The sequence below is a fragment of the Danio rerio genome, chromosome 23 (assembly GCF_049306965.1).
Source record: "Danio rerio strain Tuebingen ecotype United States chromosome 23, GRCz12tu, whole genome shotgun sequence".
NCBI lineage: Eukaryota > Metazoa > Chordata > Actinopteri > Cypriniformes > Danionidae > Danio > Danio rerio.
Window position 1 is genome coordinate 1,671,095 of NC_133198.1, and position 23,804 is coordinate 1,694,898.

At 39.2% G+C, this 23,804-nt stretch overlaps 2 protein-coding genes across 3 annotated transcripts in view; both read right to left on the minus strand.

The window, feature by feature from the left end:
* Nucleotides 1-219: 219 nt before the first annotated feature.
* fbxo30b (F-box protein 30b) lies at nucleotides 220-10,057 on the minus strand. Its single transcript, NM_200432.1, is given in 3 exon segments — nucleotides 220-500; nucleotides 3,212-5,551; nucleotides 9,946-10,057. Coding segments are annotated over 2 exon segments (2,496 nt in total). The 5' UTR covers nucleotides 5,504-5,551; nucleotides 9,946-10,057; the 3' UTR covers nucleotides 220-296.
* Nucleotides 10,058-12,431: 2,374 nt separating this feature from the next.
* Nucleotides 12,432-23,804, minus strand: part of fndc7b (fibronectin type III domain containing 7b) — a 59,707-nt gene continuing 48,334 nt past the window's right edge. For both annotated transcript variants that reach the window (XM_002665313.8, XM_073939657.1), the window contains 9 exons: nucleotides 21,493-21,753; nucleotides 21,092-21,352; nucleotides 20,743-21,003; nucleotides 20,395-20,655; nucleotides 18,478-18,738; nucleotides 17,287-17,574; nucleotides 17,045-17,098; nucleotides 16,398-16,460; nucleotides 12,432-13,256 (listed from right to left, as the gene is read on the minus strand). In XM_002665313.8, the coding sequence (XP_002665359.4) occupies nucleotides 12,955-13,256; nucleotides 16,398-16,460; nucleotides 17,045-17,098; nucleotides 17,287-17,574; nucleotides 18,478-18,738; nucleotides 20,395-20,655; nucleotides 20,743-21,003; nucleotides 21,092-21,352; nucleotides 21,493-21,753 (2,012 nt within the window). In that variant the 3' untranslated portion in view covers nucleotides 12,432-12,954. The remainder of the gene's footprint in view (nucleotides 13,257-16,397; nucleotides 16,461-17,044; nucleotides 17,099-17,286; nucleotides 17,575-18,477; nucleotides 18,739-20,394; nucleotides 20,656-20,742; nucleotides 21,004-21,091; nucleotides 21,353-21,492; nucleotides 21,754-23,804) is intronic.

Below are 23,804 nucleotides of genomic sequence, written 5' to 3' on the forward strand. Positions count from 1 at the left end.
AGGAATTGAGTTTGAGACCATTGCTCTAAATGAAACTTCGTTTCTCCAGAACACCAGTTTTCGTCTTGATAAGAAGCAAATGTGTGTGTGTGTGTGCAGAGGAAGCCAAACCATTTCATTTTAGTAGATGAAGTATTGCATCAAACGCCCTCAGACTAAATTAATCCTCGGTATATTAATAAAAAAATAATCTTAACATCACATCAACAGAAAAAAAAATACTTTGTTTCCTTTTATTTACAAAGTGATAGTGTTTTGTAGATGGAAGATACTGTAGCGTTTCAGTTTGCGTTGTGTTATGACACTGGTTTGAGAACAGACCGCAGTGATCTGCCGTCCCGTGTTAGCTCTCGGGTCGTGCACATGCAGGGCAGCGGGACGGCCTCCACTTGTCGGAGGACTTCATTGTATGGGCAGCGTTTCAGGTGGTCCGCCATGCTAGAGATGTCAGCAAACTCCCACCTGTTAACCGGGCTGAAGGCTGTACTGAAACGCCAAACCTGCGGAAAAACCAAACAGTTTCTTACACAGATACTTACAGTTCCAGTAAAATTAAAACAATGTTTTTTACATGTTAGCATCAGTACGTTAGTTTTAAGAAAGTCCAGGCCCGGATTGGCTAATCGGGAGGACCGGGAGAATTCCCGGTAGGCCGGTCCATTTTTTGGCCGCGAGGGCCGGTGTCCCTAGCTCCAGAATCTGTTGCTCTCAGCAGTCACACTTTTTTAATTTATTTATTTATTTACTTGACCACAGTCTTCTTATTCATTATTTTACCGCAGCTCTGCTCTTTTTATATATAACCAGCCTGCAGGTTAATGATGATATAAGTCAGATGAGTCACCTCTCAATATTCAACTGTTGTGGTCCAGTGGTTAGCACGTTAAATTACGACGCCGCTGACCCGGGTTTGATCCTCGTCTGAGTATGTTTTTTTTTATTTATTTTTTTATTGTTAAGACATATAATTCTGTTAGGGTTGTTGAACATTTGCAGTTCTAAAGCAGCTGTTTTCTCCAAAAAAGACGTGATAGTGTAATTAGAAACTGAATTGGAAATGACCTTATTTTAATATCGTCAGTCGTGAACTGAGGTGGGCCGGTCTGAGCCTTGAAACTCCAGGGCTGAAAAGGAGTCCCACTCCGGCCCTGAGAAAGTCTATAAGCAAGTGTGCTACAAAAGTCATGTTTAAAACCTCTTAAGGCCCTGGGTGTTTTTTTACATACATTTTTTATTTCTCTTTGCTATTTGGGCTTATTGGAAACTAATTAAAATAAAAATCTTTTGATATGATGTACTTTTAGAGAAAAATGTTGTCCATATATGTGGACTCGTGGTCTGAATTTACATAAAACACTTTTTCCTGAATGATTTTTTAATGCACATATAACATATACATTTTTTTAACTTGTTTTGACCATCAGAGAGTAAAAACATTTTTTTTCCATTTTGGACAGTTAAAAACAGTGCTTGAGACATTTCATATACTGCAGAACAGTTGCAGGATGACACTGTATGTCTGTAACAAAATATAAAACATTCAAAGTATTTTAAATAGCCACTTAAGAGCTAAAATGTGCTAAATTTATTAAATAGATTAACAATTTTTTTTAACGTCAACTCAAATATTTCAGTTTCTCACCAAATTTTCAGACCAATCAATTACCCTCTAGTTTCTGACATGCCCCACCCTCTTCTTCTTATTTGATGCACTTGAGCTTGACCTCTCTCACTGGCAGAGCTGTGAGAAAAACTAAATGCTGCTGGCAAGTTTTTCAAAAAGGGGAGGGGCTGCTATATGTCCCACCCTCTCTTCATTTTAGTTGAGATTACTTCAAATATAAAATTTTAAAAAATGCTTTTACGGGATCACGGGACCTTTAATAATGGTTCTATGATAAAATGTGTTACCTGCTCAGACTGTTTCTTCCACTGAGCTTAACAAAGAGGTACAGTCAGAAGAATATGTGCAAACTAGGAAAGGGAGATGTGGTGACAACATCATGTCAGTTTTTTTTTTTCAGTAAAATCAAGATTTTAATCACAATTCTTTATTATTATTATTAAGTATTAATTATTATACTGCAAGTTGTATGAGCGGTACAGCCAAGCCAATTTCGTTATTTTAAAAACAAAGCCTTACTAGGCAACATTTCATCAAATAGAAAAGATGGTGGAGACTTGATAATATGGTAGACACTTGGCTAAAGAGAAAAAAATCTTTGGTAACATTTTAGTTGAAGGGGTGTTCATAAGACTGTCATGAAACCTTTATAATTATGGCATGACATCATGTATATAAAGTTATGCATGATCATGACAACAAATTTATTTCATTTCGTAAATGTTATTCACTGAGTAATGTCAATTTAAAGGCAAATCGCATGCCTTTATGACAACTAGGCAAACAAATACATCATGGCTTTGTCATGACAACATTAAATTACCCAGACATCAAATAATCTATGTAAATAATGACATCTCGGCAACATAACTTGTCGTAAATTGTCAGAACATTGTCTGACAACATAACTTGTCATACATCTGTCATAAACATATTTGTCCAAGGCTAATATATATGTGTAATTAATATTGTTCTATGCACTTTTTTCAGACGAACAAACTGAATTTGTCATTAAAATAACTCGGTAAAAGTGCCCATTTTATAACAGCGTCATTCATATTTAATGACAATTAATTACAATGTATCACTGTAATTATAGTCAATAAAAATATTCATGATGCCGTTATAAAATTCATGACAGTTATTATGGCCTCATGACAATCATGTTTATGACAGATGTATGACAAGTTATGTTGTACGACAATGTTCTGACAATTTATGACAAGTTATTTTGCCAAGATGTCATTACATCGAGAGGTTATGATGTATTTAGATCAAGTTGTCATCAAAGACATCTCAAACAATGTCACCTTTGCATTTAAATTGACATTACTGAGAAAATGATATGTATTTAATGATACAAGCATAACATCTCATTCATATTCATGATGTGAAAAAATAAAAATAAAAAAATCCTAATGATTTCTGAAGTATTTAAGTTTATTTATTAAAACCCTTTTTCTTTATTCAGGGAATTTGTTGATTTGCATATTTAAATAACTATTGTTTACATGCATATTGTTGCCATGAAATACATGATACAGAATTTCAGTCACACCGCCCTCCCTTAATTCAGACATACTGTACCTTGTCCTTGATCTGCCAGGTTCGTCTACCATCCAAGCACTGCTTCTTTTCCCACTGCACCACCACCATGCCCCGGCTCTGCAGCAGACTGGCACAAACGTCCCTCATTGTTCGAGACACCATCGACAGCTGGCACAGGCTAAAGCCATCCAGGAACCGGGCTACGTGTTGAAGTACTTCAAACGGCAATCCACTAAGGTGATCACACTTGGGTTCTGTCACAGGATCCAAGACAGGCTGCACCCCGAATGACCTGAGGTGGCGGTCATGAACAATCTTCGACCCTTGTGTGGATGGGCAGAATCTGCGCTGGGAGAACGTGCAGCCGTAATACGCTAACGGGCAGCGGTGCTCCATCCAGCCGTTGAGTCCAGAGTGGATATCTCCGTGAACGTTATGGAAATGCGAGAGGAACTCTTCTCGGCGGAAGAGTTGTCCGCATTCGAAGGTAAACATCGAGCCCTCACGTGGAGCCCAGCTTGGACGAGGCACGAGCTGCTCCAGAGTCAGATCAAGGCGAAGTGTGCAAAACGGACTTGGTTGCGAAAGGCGTGGTGCAGCTCGATCGCAAGCGGATGCGGACGCGACCTCTCCAACCATCGTACTCGTTGCCAAGATGGCAGCAGGAAAACTAAACGTCTGGGTGCCGAAATCAACACGCGTTCCCCCGAATGCGTAAACCGTGTCGGATATCCTCCGAGCTCTCGGCGACTCCTCAAGGCAGAATAGAAGTGCGGCTGCCGTGAAGTCAATTTCTCCAAGTCCCATAGGGTCATCCACCGGCTCCTGATCTAAATCTGACGTATCCACAGCTTTGTCCTCCATTTTGCAGCGTGGATTTCTATAGGGGAACGATTCGGTAAAAGAGCTCTTTCGTCCATTAAGAGCAAGTGGCATAAAACTGCGCAGAAACTGCAGGTTTTGGAGTTTCCTCTCAAAAGCCCGATCCTCAAAGTCTAATGCCATTGAAGGCAGCTCAACGTCTCTCTGGACCGTCAGAGTCTGAGCGTGTACAGGCTGCTGAAGCAATGGGGCTTGTGATCCAGAGGCCTCCTGGATCAAGAAAGCATGTTGGTCATGTCTGATCTCAGGTCTATGGGGAACTAAAGGGCCAACAATCTCCCAAGAGCCTCGGGACTCTGGGATTTGATTGTGATTTGTAGTAGAATCCATTAGGTGATCTACCATACTATGAGAGCCATTGCAGAAACCTTGCCTATCTAGGTCCACTAACATGTCTGGGCAACACTCATCTGCTGCCGCATGAGCAAGAACATCTAAAGCGGTCTCTCCACCATCCAATCCCCCAACAGCCCCAGATTCAACCATTTCAACATCCACAGCCTCCAAGGTTTCTGACGGGATGAGCTCACCGTTCTCAATAACTATCGAGCCGCTAACAGGCTCAGTGCCTTTAACCGCATCTCCCAGTGCACCGAGGGCAGATGCCAAGCTCCTGCCGAGCTCCATGAGTTTGTGGTGCTGTTGAGGCTGTAGCTCCTCCTTTAGACCATTGACTCCGCTGGCTATTTTTGAGTCTTCTGTAGTTCTCACCCTCTCATGTAGTTCCCCATTGCGCTCTGGAAGTGCAGCTGACACATTATTAGCTGTGCAGTCTGTATCTGTAGAATTGAGGTGGATCAGGACGTTCAGAGCTGCAGTCAGGCTTTTGGTTGTCTCTACCGTGGTTTGGTAAAGCTCTCCGTAATGCTCTTCCTTTAGACCATTAATCCCATTAGATATCTTGTCTTTAGAGCAGCCTGCTGCGTGCTCCATCTCAACAGTTTCCACCTGCGCACTTGGAGATTCCGCAGTTGAGACTTGACCAGGCTTTTCGGTTTGTCCAGTGTTTTTCTCTGGACCGCTAGTGGGAGCCAGAGACACGAGTTTGAGAGATGCCAACATGGTGCGCTGGTCCTGAAGGGCGAGCGCCATGTCCAGCTGCTCCACCTCATCTGCTTCTTGACTCAGTCGCTCGTACGAACGATAATCCTTGTCGTTCACTGGCCACCTATTCCACTCCATAGAGCAGCACACCACACCTGCAGGACACACCTCAAGGTGCTCTGCCATCTGGCCACGGGCAAGGGTAAAAGGGCAGCCAATGCTCTGGTTAAGACAAGGCACCCTTTCCAGCGGGCATAGCAGCTTGTGTTCAGTAGCCTTGCAGCTGTGGAAGATGGCGCCACAAACAAAAGAGCAGCTGATGAGGTCACAGGACGTGCCGGGTTCAGGTTTGAGCATGCATCGCCTGTTTATGCAGGACATGCAGTGAGAATGGGGCTCCTCCATTATTAGAGATGACAGCAGCGAGATGCGAAAGAGCGGGAGTCTGAATCCCTGCAAAACAATACGAGAGCAAAGCTGAGATTTGATTTTCAAACATTTAGGCTGTACAATAAGTACACTGACAGTAGAGCTGCACAATTAATCGTAAAAAGATCGCGATCTCGATTTGACCCCCTAGACGATCTTAATCCAGCATTTCTACGATTCTGCCAATCATATTTTCAAGATCAGTCTTTTTATTGCTTCACATACGTTGCTCAGTGACATTGACACCTCACATCAACATTCAATGATGTTGAATGAGTCACGTAATGTATTTATAAGGTATAATTCATCCCCAAAATGTAATTTCTGTCTTCATATAATGATGTATTCGCGGCCGGGAAATTACATGTGACGTAAGCTGCTGACCGAGAGGGCGGGTGCGCACGCTACTTGATAGACGCGCGTGCATCTTCTTTAGTGAACAGAACCTGCATATGTTGCAGGGCTCGAAATTGCGACCTCATAATATATTTGGGCGCATTAGTGCAACCTGTTTGGATTTTTTTTAAAAACGTGCTGAATCGCTCTTCCCTGCCGCTATATTGGTTCATATTAGCTGTCAATCACTCAAGGCTTTCCACTGTTAGATGACAGGGAGGGAGCTTTTATGTCCACGGGAAATGCAAACGGCTAAAGTGTGAAAACTTAAAGCACACAGGTTTGCAAAGTGCAAACCCCACCTAAAGTTGAGGCGCAGATGAGAGCGATCATGACACGTGGTGAATATTGATCCGCCAGCTGAGATCAATCGAGTATGTGCTTTTCGGAGAAGGTGGCCGAATCTCGATGCGTTGCATTCACTGCGTGTTCAGCGCAAATGTCCGCTAAAAGTCAAATCTAATACTGTATCATCGCCAAAGAAGCTCGCCTTTACTAAGTTTACACTGAAACTGCGTCTCATAACAAACAGCGGTATTGCGCCGGTGCTCAACCTGCTCATAAATTGGGTCGGCTGACTCGCCTGCTTTTCCACTAACACAGAAAAATGAAAATCAGCTCAGACGGAACATTTAAATTGACATAAACTGAAACCAAAACTTTTAAAGAGTAAGAAGTGAGACTTTACTTACTTTCTTTTGCCTATTCTTTCTTGAGGTGTATATATTTTTTTTATTTAGTTACTGATGACTGTTTTGCAGCTTTCAGCCTTGAATTTAATATTTTATGATAATCTTTTGTTTGTTTTGCAGCAGAAATATTATTTATTAAACTGACATGCATATATATGCTGTTTAGCAGTACAAAATAAATATTTCTTACTGCAATGCTTCATTTTTGTTTAATGCAAACTATACATTTATTTTTCATAAAGTAACAGACTTTTTATAGCAGATAACTTGCATTCAAGCACATTCAAAGCAGCATGATGATGAGAAATGTAATTCATTGTTACTATTATTGTCATTTTCATCATCATTAATATTCTAGAATTATTAGACATACACATTTTGGAATTATTGCACACAAATATCAATGTAATCTCAGCATTAGTTATAGTTGTTTCTGGTTTTTGTTAGTCCTAATTGATGTTGTTTTAAAATACAATAAGTCCCTTAAAATACAATTTAAAGCGGTGCTCATTCATTTTTGGTGGGTGCTCCTAAATTTTTTCTGGTGCTCCTAAATTTTTGAAGTTGGGAGCACCGGTGCTACCAAGTAAAAAAGTTAATTTCGAGCCCTGTGTTGCGAGTAACAGGTAATACAGTTGTAAATAATAATCAGTTTGTGGCACAGAGTGATCGTTTGGGAGCCGCGTGTGAAGTATGAACAGCACTAGCAGTCAAAATGAAACTGAAAGTGTGCACGTCATTTAAATGATATCGCATTTTAGAGTTAGGCTATGATTATGACAAGCATTTGATATGTTTTTTCTTTCATAGCGAACAGTGTTGTGCATGAAAATAATTGTTTACAGTGTCAGTATAACTACTCTAGCCTGTATATTGTTGAATATAATCTGATAATGACAAATGATTTTACCAGTGAAAAAGATTGTCTTATAATGTTGTCAATGACAGATCGCAAGCATATATCTCAAACATATTAATTCAACATCAGAATTATTATTAGTAGAATAAAATTATTTATAAAAGCCAGTAGAGCTACACATAATATTATTGTTGTTTTACCATATGTTTGAGAAAAAAATAATAATTCAATATCTACAGAATCGTGAGAGAATCGTGATCTTTATTTTAAGCAAAAAAAAAAAAAAAAATCGCGATTCTCATTTTAGCCAGAATCGTGCAGCTCTAACTGACAGTAAATACAAAGTTGTTTATATTTGCACGTTCTGACATTCACCTTCTTAATATAATTTCAGAAAAGTATTAATTTTAAATTATAAATATTAGCAGCAAATGACTACCAAAGTAGAACATTGTTGACAGTCAATTAAAGTGTGTTTATGTTTTTTTGAAGTAATTCTTAAATTCGACTTCAGACCGAATATTCAAAGTAGCATGGTAAACAATAAAGGAACTGTGTCACAAGTTGTGCTCATAACAGTACTCCATTATAATTAATATTTATTAAACTTTTTATGTTCTGCTTTACTATTTTTTTTGAACACCAAAGTTTGAATTTGTGAATATAAAACCAACTTTACCTCAATAACTAGTTATACTTAACAAATAAGCAAATATTAAATAAAATTACTTTAAATATTCTATCCGAATTAGCATGCAAGGATGACTTGTAAACAACATTAACACTATCAAACTGACTGTGAACAATGTTGTACTTTGATAGTCATTTGCTGCTAATATGGTTTCCTTATTTAGCATTAGCAAAGAATAATTGAATTATACTTTAATTATATAAAGGCTGTGAACAATGTTGTACTTTGATGGTCATTTGCTGCTAATATGATTTCCCTATTTAGAATTTGCAAATAATACTTTTCTGAAATTATATTATTAATGAGAATGTCTGAAAAATCACAATATAAAACCAACTTCACCTCAATTGATTTTGCCCACCATACGATCTGAGAAGGGAGTAGGATAGGGATGGTTTAGAGATTGTCATTACAATTTTAATTCAATTGTTTTTTATTGCAATAGTTATAATAATAATAATAATTATTATTATTATTATTATTATTATACTACATTAGGTAATATGATTCAAAGTAATGTTTTCCGTTTATTTTTAAATATTAGGAAATAAATTAGAAAATTACCCATGGCAACTTTAATATAAAATAGTTTGGTGTATGTATATATATATATATATATATATATATATATATATATATATATATATATATATATATATATACATATAAATATATATATATATATATATATATATATATATATATATATATATATATATATATATATATATATATATATATATAAATATATAAATATATAGATATTTAGTTTTTGGATTGAGGTAAAGTTGGTTTTATATTCACACATTCGTTCATTGAGAAGTTTATTTATTTAATAGAAGTTTATTTAATTGTTTACCATGTTACTTTGAATATTCGATTGGAATTAGCATGCATGTAGGACTTCAAAACAACATTAACACGATCTAATTCACTGTTAACAGTGTTGTACTTTGATGGTCATTGGCTGCTAATATGATTTACCTATTTAGAATTTGCTACTTTAATGAAATTATATTATTAAGGAAAATGTCTGAATATCCAAATATAAAGCCAATTATACCTCTATGGTTTTTGGCCCTTCGTGCAAAAAAAGTTTAGGCACCCCTGGTCTATTTGCAGCAAATAAGTTAATGAACTAAGTAATAAGTAACGAAAGTTAAACAAACTTACTGACTGGTCTTGGTTTATAAGGGTTAGTCGGGTTTATTTTAACCTCAGCTTGTTTTTGTCATTGACTGTTATTATGATATTCCTATTGACAATTTGCAAAGAAAACTTCTCTGAAATTATATTAAAGTGAAAGTCTGAATGTGCAAATATAAAACCAAATTTACGCCAATCTTAATGCTGACTTGATCTTATCCAGCAAAGTTCTAGTTAGCATAAACAAAACTGGCCCAGTTAACTCGTGTTGCTGATGTCCTCCAAGTATTTTAGCAATTACACGACATCGAATCATATATTAAAAAAGAGACGACTTTTAAGATTTCAAGACACTTATAGTTAAAGTTTCTCAAAACGCGCTGCTTTTAATGTTTACAAAGCGATAAGTTGGTAAGTTAGACAAACTGAAAACTTTACAACACTTCAAACTTCAGGACACTTTAAACGGTACAGAATGAAGTTATGAAGCCTCCTCGGGTCTGCGGTAGTATTGTTTGCATCTTTATTTTGTTGACGTTTAACTTTGTTCTACTTTATTGCTTTGTGTTGAGGTTAGCCTGTTAGCTAGCTCAACTTTCTGCCTGGAGTCAACATAAACAAACTCCTCACTCACCCACAGACTGTGTCAACTGACTCCCCGCGTTACCCGCTCGCCTTTTTCTTCACTTGTCCGGTTTTATGGTCAAACGGGACACTTTAAAACACTGCTGTAGTGTAATATACACAATCATCACCGTTTGCCCTGTCCAAAAATACTCAATCCGGCCGGGACGCGCCTCGATGACGTCATTACGCAAAATAAAAAATACAACCGTCATGACGCTGATTTCCATTTTTGCTCGGATATTATTTATAGGCTACTATTCAGGGGAACGTTGGAAAACATTTATTGTTAAAAAGTGTCTTTTTTATCTAACAGTGTCTTTCTTTAATCAAAATGCAAAAAGAAAACAAGAGCCCTGTTTCAGGAAGATTCTGTTACTGTGCCTTATGTAATGTCATATTGGAATGTTTTTGTGAGTGATATTTCCTGGAAAAAAGTTTGGTTATTACACCACAATTTTTTTTTTTATAAGAAACAAAGTTACCTTTAAACTAATTCATAGATGCTATCCAGACACTGTAATCTTAAAAGGCTTAAGAATGATATTAATAACTGTTATTTTTGCTTAGTGAATCCTAAACGTTATTATTATTATTGTTGTTGTTGTTGTTGATGTTGTTGTTGTTGTTGTTGTTATTTTTATTACCACTGCTTGAAATGAAAATGTACGTTGAGTCCATTGAGGGATTAACAAACTTAAAAGCAATACAAACAAGGACCTTAATGAAGGATTTAGCACCTATCTTGGACTAAATGACTGAAAACCCCTGGATTGTTGTTGTTTTATTGATGGCATTTGTTGTTAATGTTTTTCAAGCATTCAATAAAAAATAAATAAAAATAAATATTTGCATTGGCTACTGAAAACTGTACCCTACCTCTTTTTGCACGATAGTTATGTCAAAAAGTTATGATATGACGATTCTATATGCATCAAAGAAAAGGTCTGGCACTTTAAGGCGTGGGTGCTGTTTTATAGAATAGCCAGGTTAATAGAGGCTTTTGAATTGTTTCACTTACTTTTTGAGTGCACTGGACTTATGATTTCGCTGTTTATCTTTATTAATCCCTTACCCAAAGAGCACCGACACATTACCTACCCCTGCCCTGAAGCACCTTTGGTTTGATTTTGGACTCTCATTTCAATTTGCATTTTGAAAACATAATTTGTGGGAGTTTTTGTCATTAATCTATTTATTTTGTTGATTAAGTTTTAATATTTATAAATGTGTGCACTTTGTAACAAAAATACAAATTTTCTGTATTTTTAGGGAGTTGAAAAGTTACTTTTTCTAAGAACAGGAAACTGAGGCTACAATTCACACAGGCTCAACAAAACTGGACAACAGAAGATTGGAGAAACGTTGCTGCTCTGATGAGTCTCCATTTCTGCTGACACATTCAGATGGTCAGGTCAGAATTTGGCATCACCAACATGAAAGCATGGAGCCATCCTGCCTTGTATCAACAGTTCAGGCTGGTGGTGGTGGTGTAATGGTGTGGGGGAGATTTTCTTGGCACACTTTGGGTCCATTAGTATCAACTGAGTATCGTGTCACACCACAGCCTATCTGAGTATTGCTGCTGACCATGTCCATCCCTTTATGAGCACAGTGTCTCCATCTTCTAATGGCTACTTCCAGCAGGATAACGCAGCATGTCATAAAGCTCAATCATCTCAGACTGGTTTCTTGAACATGACAATGAGTTCACTGTACTCAAATGGCCTCCACAGTCACCAGATCTCAATCCAATAGAGCACCTTTATGATGTGGTGGAACGGGAGATTTGCGTCATGCATGTGCAGCCGACAAATCTGCAGCAACTCAGCGATGCTATGTCAATATGGAGCAAAACCTCTGAGGAATATTTCCAGTATCTTGTTGAATTTATGCCATGAAGGATTAAGGCATTTACAGTGTTAATTAAAGATTAACATGGTTCTCGCAAGGTGTACCTAATAAAGTGGCCGCTGAGTGTATATATAAAAATATGGTATATAAACATTATTACGCCTCAATAAAAATAGCTGTGTGTGTGAGTAACATGAATGATTTAAAAGTAACAGGTAGGTACGAATTTCTGTATTATTACTTGGTCTTGTAAAAATACTCTGGTTTTCTTCAGAAACCAGACATCCATCTTGTTGTCGAGAACCTGTTGTTTTTCGATCAAGAATGGAGAACATAAAAACAGATATGCAAATAACAAAAAAATATATAAATTAGTAATTTTACCACAGGTGATTAAAACAACTGGTCTGATTTTATCACAGTATAAAAATAAGTGTTCTATATAATTGTTGACATTTATTTAATAAAAATATATTTTTATTTAAAATACATTTATTATCCAATTGTTGATTTAAAAAAATCATGCAATATGATTTTTGAAAGATTGCACTTTGAATTATGCTGGAGGATTAATAAAAATTCAAATAACCAAAGATAAAAATGCAAATTATTCATTAATTTCTTGACTCATCATTTGAAACGTTTCTTCATTCACAGACTTTAATTTTTCATATGACTTTATGCATAAAAAGATTAATTGCAGATTTATAATAATGTTACATAGTATACCTCAGATAGAAAATACAATATATGGTTTAAAAATAAATTTGATAAATTAACCATTTATTTGATCTAGCTAAATAAACATTCTTGATTGAATCACCTAAAGATCTAGTTACAGAAATGGACTTCTGAAGATAAATACAAAACCTTCATTTAAAAAAAGTCATTACAGCAGATTTCTATGGACAATCAACGTAATTTCAATTTTAAGACACATCACATATTCTTTTTCAATCAGCATAAATGATTATTATTAAACTAAAAACTTCAATCATTCATTTGATTATGATTGGGTTCATTGTAAAGGACATAATCAGTCAAGAATTTAAGTAATATTGTTCACTGACAGCACAGTTTGATTTTGTTGTTTTTAGCATGCAACATAAGATAGCGCATATGCTAGTTCACAGAAGAATGTGCATTTGTGTTGTTGTCCTTGTATCTACGTTGCTGTACAGTTGACCCCGCAGGCCTCAGTGAAGACACACACGGGTCTGGAATATTCGCTCTGGATTGCTCCATCTTTGGCAGACACGCTGACGCAGTACAGTGATGCCGGTTTCAGGTCAGTCACAGTAGCGGTCTCAGTCTTGTAGATGGACAGGATCTTCTCTGCGGGTGGAGACGGGGTGTCTTCTGTGACGATGAGGATGTAGGACTCAGCTCCTGAGATCTGAGACCACTCCACATGCAGGGACTGTCCCGCCACATGGACACCCTTCAGTTCGGGCGCCGGCAGTGTGTCTGCAGAGGACAGAAAGTAGACCAATTGTAATTCTGTGATTCTGTAATTCTGTGTTTGTTCCAATGCATTGAGACCTTTGAGAATCATCTTCAGAACACAACTGAATATATTTATAATGAAAGCTGAGATCCTCCGTAGACTGCAAGAGTCCAGGGATGCTGAATCGAATTTGTTGACAAATCAGAAAGGAGAAAACAGCGCACTCGCTGATGTCATGAGGGGAAAACTCCGGTTGTAGTGTCCACACCAGGGATGGGCAAACTTGATCCTCGAGGGCCGGTGTCCCTGCAGAGTTTTGTTCCAACATTAGTCAAACATACCTGAACATGCTAATCAGTGTCTTCAAGATCACTAGAAATCTACAAGCAGGTGTGTTTGATTAGAGTTGGAGCTAAACTGTGCAGGACACCGGCCCTCCAGGACCGAGTTTGCCCACACCTGGTCCACACTGTACCTGGAGATTTGAAAAATCTCCACCCTGGCAGAAGTTTTTAGAAAGTTTTGGTTTCTGATACTGTGTTTTGCGCAGCACGGTAGCTCAGTGGTTAGCACCCGGGCTTAATTTGTGCTGGAACAAGCCGGATCCGAAACCTCTGAAATCTGATCCGGTACCTCTTTTTACCAATCCCCCTCTTCAACCGCCCTCCTCCTCCGTCAGCTGTTCACTTGCACTTTCTTCCGTGACTCCCCAACCCTCTTAACTTTCGTCCGCGACCCCCCTCTGCTATCCAACGCCCCACCATCTCGCATTTCACTTACGTCCGACACAATACACCCCCCCCCCCATGCTCTCCAATTTCGTGCGCGACACCTCTACATCCTTAGGTAACATGCTGGATCTGTTACCCCGATCTGTTCCAGGACCTCGCAATTCACAAATTAAGCAGTGGTTAGCACTGTCGCCTCACAGAAGGAAGGTCGCTGGTTCAAATCCCGGTTGGACCAGTTAGCATCTCTGTATAGAGTTTGCATGTTCTCCCCCTGTTCGCGTGGGTTTCCTCTGGGTCCCCCACAGTCTAAAGACATGCGGTATAAGTGAACTCATTCATTCATTTTCTTGTCGGCTTAGTCCCTTTATTAATCCGGGGTCGCCACAGCGGAATGAACCGCCAACTTATCCAGTAAGTTTTTTTTTTTTTTTCGCAGTGGATGCCCTTCCAGCCGCAACCCATCTCTGGGAAACATCCACACACACATTCACACACACACACTCATACACTACGGACACCCAATTCACCTGTACCGCATGTCTTTGGACTGTTGGGGAAACCGGAGCACCTGGAGGAAACCCACGCAAAGGCAGGGAGAACATGCAAACTCCACACAGGTTCGAACCAGCGACCCAGCGACCTTCTTGCTGTGAGGCGACAGCACTACCTACTGCGCCACTGCCTCGCCAGTATAAGTGAACTGAATGAGCTAAATTGGCTGTAGTGTATGTGTGTGAATGCGGGAGTGTATGGGTGTTTCCCAGTAATGGGTTGTGGCTGAAAGGCCATACGCTGCGTAAAACATATGCTGGATAAATTGGTGGGTTACTCCACTGTGGCAACCCCTGATAGTGGAAAAAACAGTCTCCTTATAAAAGCCGGCGTATCTGCGCGCTGCTACATTGAAAACATATGATTTGATTCGGCTCTTCTGATTGGTTCTCGGGATATCGCAGCTTTTACTGTCAAAGGCAAGTGGCGTTTAGTGGCTTTTGCCAACAAACTTACTTCTGAATGAGCTGACCCTGGGATTTAGATGATTTGAAGCAAATCTATTTGTTGAACATGTTTTACATGCCCAAAGCATTCACTCAATAGCTATGTTTCCATCCACCTATTTTGTGTGCATTTTGCAAATGCGCATAAAAAAACAGTTGATGGAAGCGCCATGATGCGCATAAATTTTGAAAATGTGAATTAAAAACGTATGCGCCTAACTGGGTAGGATAAACTTTTTATTCGATAAGAAAAGATGGGCATAAACTGCGATGGAAACACTTTTACCGCACAAACTCCAGCATGCGCATTAAAAAAGGTCATGTGATTTTGTTGAAAGAGATCATGGGATGCTTAAAATGTGTGTGAATGGATAAAACGTCAGGCTGAGCACATTATAAAACATCTGAAATGTTGTTTTGGTCATTATAAAGCGCCTTACCATTTCAGTATTTGTGTTATTATATTATTAATGACCTCCAGAATCAAGAGCGCCTGTGCTCCGCGTCTGACACCTTCAAACGCTGCTGCAGGCTCACTGCTTGTCAGGATTGTCTCCTAGGGTGCATCCATTTAGAAAAGATTGATGCAGCTTCTCCTACTGCAGCAAATGCAGTATTTACTGTTGATATTTGGCGCCAGTTAATCAGGAAGTGACGATTTCGTTCGCTTTGACTCGTTGGATGGAAACGATGCTTCATTCGCACAACTTTTATGCGATAATCCAGTTTTGTGCATAAAGTTTATTTGCATTTTTGGATGGAAACATAGCTAGTGTCATCATCTCATTATTGGCGTATGTGGCATTTAGTGGCTTTTGCATCTGAACTCTTCATATATTGCTAATAATACTCTTTATTAGTGCTCTCAAACAATTAATCAGTCAAAATGAAAGTTTGTATATATACACAAGTATGAGAAACTGCTTCAAGCCAGCTTTTGCTCAGTTTTCAGTTTCTTCAAATTTTCCTCTATATAAGCAATATCTTATGGATCCATATATAAGTTCTTCATCATTTCTCGGTTTGACATTAATCATAAATTACACAAATATTTTGAAGTTCTGCTAGTGATTTCTATATAAAAGAATCACTTCTTACAGCAATCATGTCATGTGCAAGCAACCTATTACAGTTGAACCTCTAAGTCACATGTAATGTTTTTGGTTCCTTTTCTGGACTTTAAGCATTTCAGGACTGCTGCTGTGGAGGATGAGGGAGCTCTCAGATTTCATCTAAAATATTTTCATTTGTGTTCTGAAGGTGAATAAAGATATCAGTGGATTGAAGCAACATGATTGGGTGATTAATAACATTTATAAAACATAAATAAATGGGTGGTCATGTCTTTAAATCATGGATAAATATCAGATTTAAACAGCTCTTAATTATCGTGCAGCAATCTCTGAAGGAATCTGTAGTTTGTAGATCTCACCAATCAGTTCTGCATTCATTCGTGCAAGTTGTAGATGTCTTCTTCGCCGGATTAAGGTTTGACCTGTAAAAGATATGCAATAAGAGAGGTTTTGCTTTGCACATTCAAGGTTAAATAAACATACACAGTACAGTACATCCCCGATTTTACAGACAGACAGACAGACAGATAGACACACGACAGACAGACAGACAGACAGACAGACAGATAGATAGATAGATAGATAGATAGATAGATAGATAGATAGATAGATAGATAGATAGATAGATAGATAGATAGATAGATAGATAGATAGATAGATAGATAGATAGATACCTGTAGATAGGTAGACGGACGGACGGACGGACGGACGGACGGACGGACGGACGGACGGACAGACAGACAGACAGACAGACAGACAGACAGACAGACAGACAGACAGACAGACAGACAGACAGACAGACAGATAGATAGATAGATAGATAGATAGATAGATAGATAGATAGATAGATAGAGTCAATATAAGTCAATACAGTCAGAAAACATTATACATTTGTAAGTGTACTTAATAAGTGTCTTGAAGGAAAACATTTTTAATTATCGTGTGAAATTAGAGTTTTAAATAGTGTTTCTATGCGCTATGGTTTTTGCCAGGAGGGAAGAATCACCTGTGGTGGACGAATTATTAGCCAAGAAAGTGACATTCATTGTCAGACAGGGTGCTGCAAGACAAAACAGAGTCATAGATCAGCAGAGAGAATATTTAATAGCAATATTTCAGTACACAAGATGCTTTGTTATCTAGTATATCTAGATTTAGAAGCTTAATTTGATGGCTTGGCATGACATACTGATATCTTATTAAAAGATTATTTTAATAAAACCTTTTTGATTTAAAATGTAAAAGCACCTGTAACTCCAGTAACAGTGTAAGAAGCTGAGCTGATCCCAGCTGAGTTTTGTGCAAAGACTGTCACATTGTAAGAAGTGCTGCAGGGTACAGGAATCTCAAAGAAGTTAACATTTGTCCAGTAGGAGGACACGTCCATGCTGGTCTGTGGGTTTTGCTGGATGTAGCCGGTCACTCGCACAAGGTATGTAACGTTTGGACAGTCAACAAACTTCCAGTCGACCCTGATTAGAGTGGCATTGTCCATCAGATGAGTCCTCACTCTCACGCTGCTCGGAGGACATGGCACTGCAGGAAACATTAGAACAGGGTTATTATTAATACGGACTTGTTTACACTTGGTATTAAGATGCATTTTCATCAATGTGATTACAAGTGGACCACGATAGGAACAGATGTGAATGAGTTGTGAAACATTTTAAGTTTGCCCACTTTAACCACTTCCAGAGTGTGAAGATGTTGATCCAGATGTGGTTAAATGTGTTCAAACAGCCGCTGAATGTGGTGATCATTGCTTGCAAGTGTGATGTCTAGAGGTTGACTATCGTGTATCCAAAATTGAATACTTCCATAGTATATAGTACATTAAAAATAGTACGCGAGATAGTACGTCTGCATTCATAGTACTCAAAAACCGATATGCAAGAAGTACCTGGATGACCTACTACTTCTGAAGAGATTCTGAAGTGTGTATTTGAGGAATGATATGTTATCCTATGATGCTACACAAGAGAATTCATGAATTTGTGAAGCAATGAAACTGGTGTGTTGAGTTAAGTAATGCTTAAAGCTGTGGTAGTAAAATGAGCATAATGTTGAAGCAAACTCTGATAGGAAACAAGGTTCGTGGCACAAAAACAGCAGAGCTTTTTTAATGCCACAGTACACCACTTCTGGTTCTTCTGCTTGTGATTCCATTCATGTTTTATCAAACTAAATACATTTCAGGTATTTAGTACCCTTTTCCTATGTAATCTCCAAATTAGTCTAAACCAGGGCTTAATTTATGCACTTATTTAAAATGTTTACTGCACTGTTGAGCCAATCCGAAAAATTGGTTTCTGAGTGTGCAATCCATTTTAAAACATGGACAAGTATAAGCCACTTTGGGATGCACAAAGCTTTGCTTAGGCCCCCCAGAAGTCTAGGACTGGCCCTGTGTAAAGTTATCAAGCATTTGTAGTTGTATACCTGCTCCCTTCTGGATCGGAGCAGTCTGGGAGCTGTTACAGGTTCCATCTGAAGACAACGCTGTGAAGTTGTAGAGCGTCCCACAGGTCAGTCCGGAGATGCTACAGGAAGTGTTAGTGGTGTTGCAGCAAATTGTGTGCCCATCCAGGGTTTTGGCCCATGAGAAGTACTGTAGAGCGCCTTGGCTCTTTCCCCAGGAGAGCGTGGCAGTCCTGGTGTCGCACTGCACTGCCACAGACAAATTCGGTGGCGCACAAGGCACTAAGTAGACAAGAAGAAATACAGTAGGAGATTTTACATGAAGACGCACAATTATTTTGCTGCTTGTTCATCATGACAAAAATGTTTAATATAATTATACTCATCCACTTAAATCTGTGAAAAAAGAAATGTAATTGATTATTGTGCTGGGCAACATGGATGAATTTTGTTGATGAACTATCTGGTTGGTGGATGTGTTGTTCCTAGCATGCTTTTGTGTGGGATTGCATTACGAAAGAAACCTTAGGGGTTTTAATCTAAGAGAAAGACGTGTTAGAGTTCAATCTAAAGATATGGGCCGTTTCCAACAAGAGGATCATTTCAATACATTTCAAATGACTAGAGAACTACACATGAGCCACTGACATGAACTACAATTCCCAGAATTCTTTGCCGTCATTACTCCTGCCACAGCTGAAGCTCATTATCTAGACTTTTTAAACCACTCACTTTCTCACACACTTTGCTGAGTCTTGTTCGTTGTTGACCTGTAGCATTACGAAGCGTCAATCTTGTCTAGTGTTTCTGCATTTTAATCCTTGCCTTGTTTTCCCGTTATTGGTTATTTGCTGGCTGAACTGACCATTTGCTTGTTTATGATCTTGAATTACTTTTATGCTCCTGTTTGCAACCTGTTTGACCGTTGCCTGCCCGACTACTCCTATTGCACGTGGATCCTCAACTCCGCTGTGCAGTGTTGAGAGTGTAGTACTGTACACATTTATTTCTGTTTCCACTGTCACTCATTTTGGCTTATGTCACTCTGGATTATGCTTTTATAAGACAAATTCCCTTTGATTTGCAACCTGAAAGGTGCTGGGAAACACCCACACACTCAGTCATTTACACACATTCATTAACTACAGCCAATTTAGTTTACTCAATTGACTTATACCATATGTCTTTGGACTGTGGGGGAAACTGGAACACCCATAGCAAACTCATGCGAACACAGGGAGAACATGCTAACTCCACACAGAAATGCCAGCTGGCCCAGGCAGGATTCGAACCAGCGACCTTTTTACTGTGAGGCGATTGCCACAATGTTGCTTGTTTCCACTGGCAGAAATACCAAAATAGTGAACCATACCATATCACATTCAGGTAACTGGCACAACAGAATGGTAGCAAAAGGGTGGAGCCAGACTTGCTGCTGAATTCTGATTGGTTTACAAAGAATCGTCACCTTCTTGTACAACAAACCAGGGGAACGACAACACAGGAAGCTTCATTTTCAAATACACAGCTGAATCATGACACCGTGATGGCATGCAGCAATGAACCATGGTAATTCTGAACACAAACATAGCTTTCTTTGTCGATTTCCTTTTTAATTTTACCTCTTTCCAAGATCAGCCATATGTTAAGAAAAAAGAGCAGGATCTGCTGTATCCCCCATTAATTCTGGGGCATTGTTAGCATGCCACATCTAAAAACGTGTGGAAAGCATGGGGTGCAACTTCCTTTATATTTAGTTGCATTTGCCAGACATCTACATTTAAAATAATGAATTTTAGCAATCAATCGATGCAATATGTAAATGGCTCATACAGCTTTCCTATTTGATCAAGAATAACATTGATCACAATTAACATTAATCAAAAATTAAGTTTTTAATTGTTCCAGGAGACCCAATTAACCGGTATGAGGTCTTACCAGTATGGAAGTTGACCTGCTGACTGGCCGGGCTGGTGCAGTTGTTATTAGAAGCAGTTATGCTGACATTGTAAACCTGTCCGCAGTGCAGGTGAGGCAGGGTGCAGTTGTTTGTGGTGCTTTTGCAGGTCAGCACATCTCCGTCACTACTGCTGGCCGTGAGCAAGTATGACTGTGCAACCAGAGATGGTGACCACGATGCCATCATGCCATTTGAGTCGCACATGGAATTAAGTACTACATTCTGAGGAACACATGGTGCTGCAAGAGAGTTACACAAAGAGGTTTTACCATAGGTGCATCACAATGATCTGAAATCCCATACGCCATCAGGTCTGAGTTGCGTACCTGTGCTCATTTCGAAAGGTGGGCTTCGCAAGCTGCTGCATTTGTCGGAGGACGCAGAGACAATAATAGTGTAGTGCATTCCACACCTGGCGCCAATGAGGTCGCAGGACGTGCTTGTGCTGTTGCACATCAAAATGCTATGGTCATTTCCTTCAGCCGAGGCCACATACAATGAGGATCTGTCATTCAGCTGCCAACTAACAGTAATGTGGCTACTGTAACAGTCAGTGTGTGCAGTGATGGAGGTGAGAGAGCATGGAGCTGGAAAAAAAAATGACAGGGATCAGTGACCGGTGGCTTTAAAGCTCTGAGTTTAACTGATGGGTGGTTCATTTAAGTGTGTTCGCACCTGTCTGAATCTGAAAGCTTGTGCCAGGGCTGCTCTGACAGAATGAATTCAGAGCAGTGACGTAGAAGGTGTACGTTCCTCCACATTGCAGGCCAGGAACATTGCAGTTCAGAGTTGTAGCTGAGCAGCTGGAGTTAGCGCCTTGCTTTTCCACAGCCAGTACAGAGTAAGACAAAGCTCCCTTTGCTTGTAACCATGTCACCCAGACTGAGTTGGTAATGCAGTCCAGGTTTCCTGCCTCTCCTTGAGGCACACAAGGAGCTAAAACACGCAAATACAAGCTGTTAACTTCCTCATGGGTGTAAGATAATAATCATAATCCAGTGTAATGTGAAAAGCTGTGACAAGCTATGCCATCTACACCCAACTTTAGTAGATTTCTCGTATTTGTGTGTAGTTACCTGAGGTGACATTAACAGCTGTGCTGGGCTGGCTCTCACAGTCTCCTCTGAGCGATGTCACAGTGACAGAATAAGACTCTCCGCATGGCAAGCCAAAGATTGAGCAGGTGGTGCTGGTGGAATTACAGGACAGGAACGTTCCTTCACTGCTTACTGCCTTCACGCGAAAAGATTGTGCATCTGGATTGGCTGACCATGAGATGGCCATAAAGCCAGCAGAGCAGTTCACCACCACATTTACAGCCTGAGGAGGACAGGGTGCTAAAACAGAAAGAGACATTTCAGCCATCTTTAAAATTAAGTGTAGGGTCCTGGAGGGAGTAGGGGAGGATTCTCTAAAGGTGTAAAGGTGTAGGCATAGTTTGGTCTGGTACAGATTACATCTGGGGTATTTTAGACTGCATTACATACACTCTAAAGTAAAGGTACAAGAGCTGTCACAGGAGTGGTACCTATTCAAAAGGTAAATATTTGAAACTTAAAGGGTCCTTATTAACACCCCAAGGGTACATATTAGTGCCTAAAAGTACAAAAGTACACCTCTCGAAATGTTTAGTTTGAATACTTCCATAGTAAATTAAAATAGTATGCGAGATAGTACGTCCGCATTCATAGTACTCAAAAACCGATAATCAAGAAGTACCTGGATGACCTACTACTTCCGGCGAGATTCTAAAGTGTGTATTTGATGGATGATATGTTATCCTATGATGCTACACAAGAGAATTCATGAATTCGTGAAGCAATGAAACTGTGTGTTTTGTTAAGTAATGCTTAAAGCTGTGGTGGTAAAATGAGAGAAATGTTGAAGCAAACTCTGATAGGAAACAAGGTTGACGTGGCACAAAAACAGCAGAGCTTTCAATGCAGAGTATTCAATGTTTAGTTACTAATATATACCTTTGAGGTACCAATATATGCACTTTAAGTACAAATATGTACCTTTTGAAAAGGTACCACCCCAGTGACAGCTCTTGTACCTTTATTTTTGAGAGTGAACTATGTACCTGGTTTGTTTTAGTACCACCTCAAGTGAGGTTCCAAGCAAGCAATACTGTTACCAAAAGATGATGTATAAAACTGCTGATCATCGACTGCTCTCAGAATAGCATCACTACCAACATCATTAGATTTGTGACACAAGACACTTAACCCACTATATTTAAATAGTCAGCAGCCCCTGCTCAAGAATTCCATCATTGTACCACCCGTTGCCTCTGTGTTGATGGTTGGTTTGTGCCACATGTTGCGTTTATAAGGATGTCACAGCAGTAGAAGTGGCACAACTACACATTTTAAGAGGTAATCCACTGGTTTGGTGTGATTTGACCATGTTAGACATGTTCCTGAATCCACATTCAACCCTAACCCTAATTATCCAATCAGATTAAAGGGATAAGTTCACAGTTTATATTAAGTTAAGTCTTACTTAAGATTGCATGCTTCTACATCACTCTTATCCAACTATTAATCCCCTCTGATTTTTGGGAATAGTTTACAGTTCAGTTAGGTTTAGGGGTAGGGTTTAGATGTGGATTACATTTTAAAATAGGAATGATGTTGCAGGACCCGCATAGATTTTTAATCCATGATCACATCCTTCTTGGCAAAATCACACTCACTAAACTCCAGTGCTAATGCAAACAAACCAAACCACACTGAACCATACCTTACCATGCTATGCATTGGAAACGTAGTTTAAGTGGTTGTTGCCATGTGGCTACCTTTCTAACAAAGAGATTGTTTAAAATGCTACAGTTGTTCCATCTAGAGTTTCCAACCAGCTCCTAGAGCAGGGGTCACCAATCTTAATCCTGGAGGGCTGGTGTCCCTGCAGGGTTTAGCTCCAACTTGCCTCAACACACCTGCCTGGATGTTTCTAGTATACCTAGAAAGACCTTGATTAGCTTGTTCAGGTGTGTTTGATTAGGGTTGGAGCTAAAATCTGCAGGACACCGGCCCTCTAGGAACAAGTTTGGTGAGCACTGTCCTAGAGAGTTACCTTCTTGCAGACATTTGTCACCCTGCTCCTGCGCTCCTGATTGTAATTTTTACTCCCAAGCAAGGAGTTTAAACAAGTAATGGAGTACAATGTACAAGAATGAAGACCCCTCCCTGCTGAAAAATCCAGCTTGAACCAGCCTAGGCTGGTTGGCTGGTTTTAGCTGGTCGACCAGGCTGGTTTTAGAGGGGTTTTGGCCATTTCTGGAAAATGACCAGCTAAATCCAGCTAAAACCAGCTTGACCAGCTTGGCTTAAGCTGGACATAGCTGGTTTTGGCTGGGCTTCCAGCCTGTCTAGGCTGATCAAGC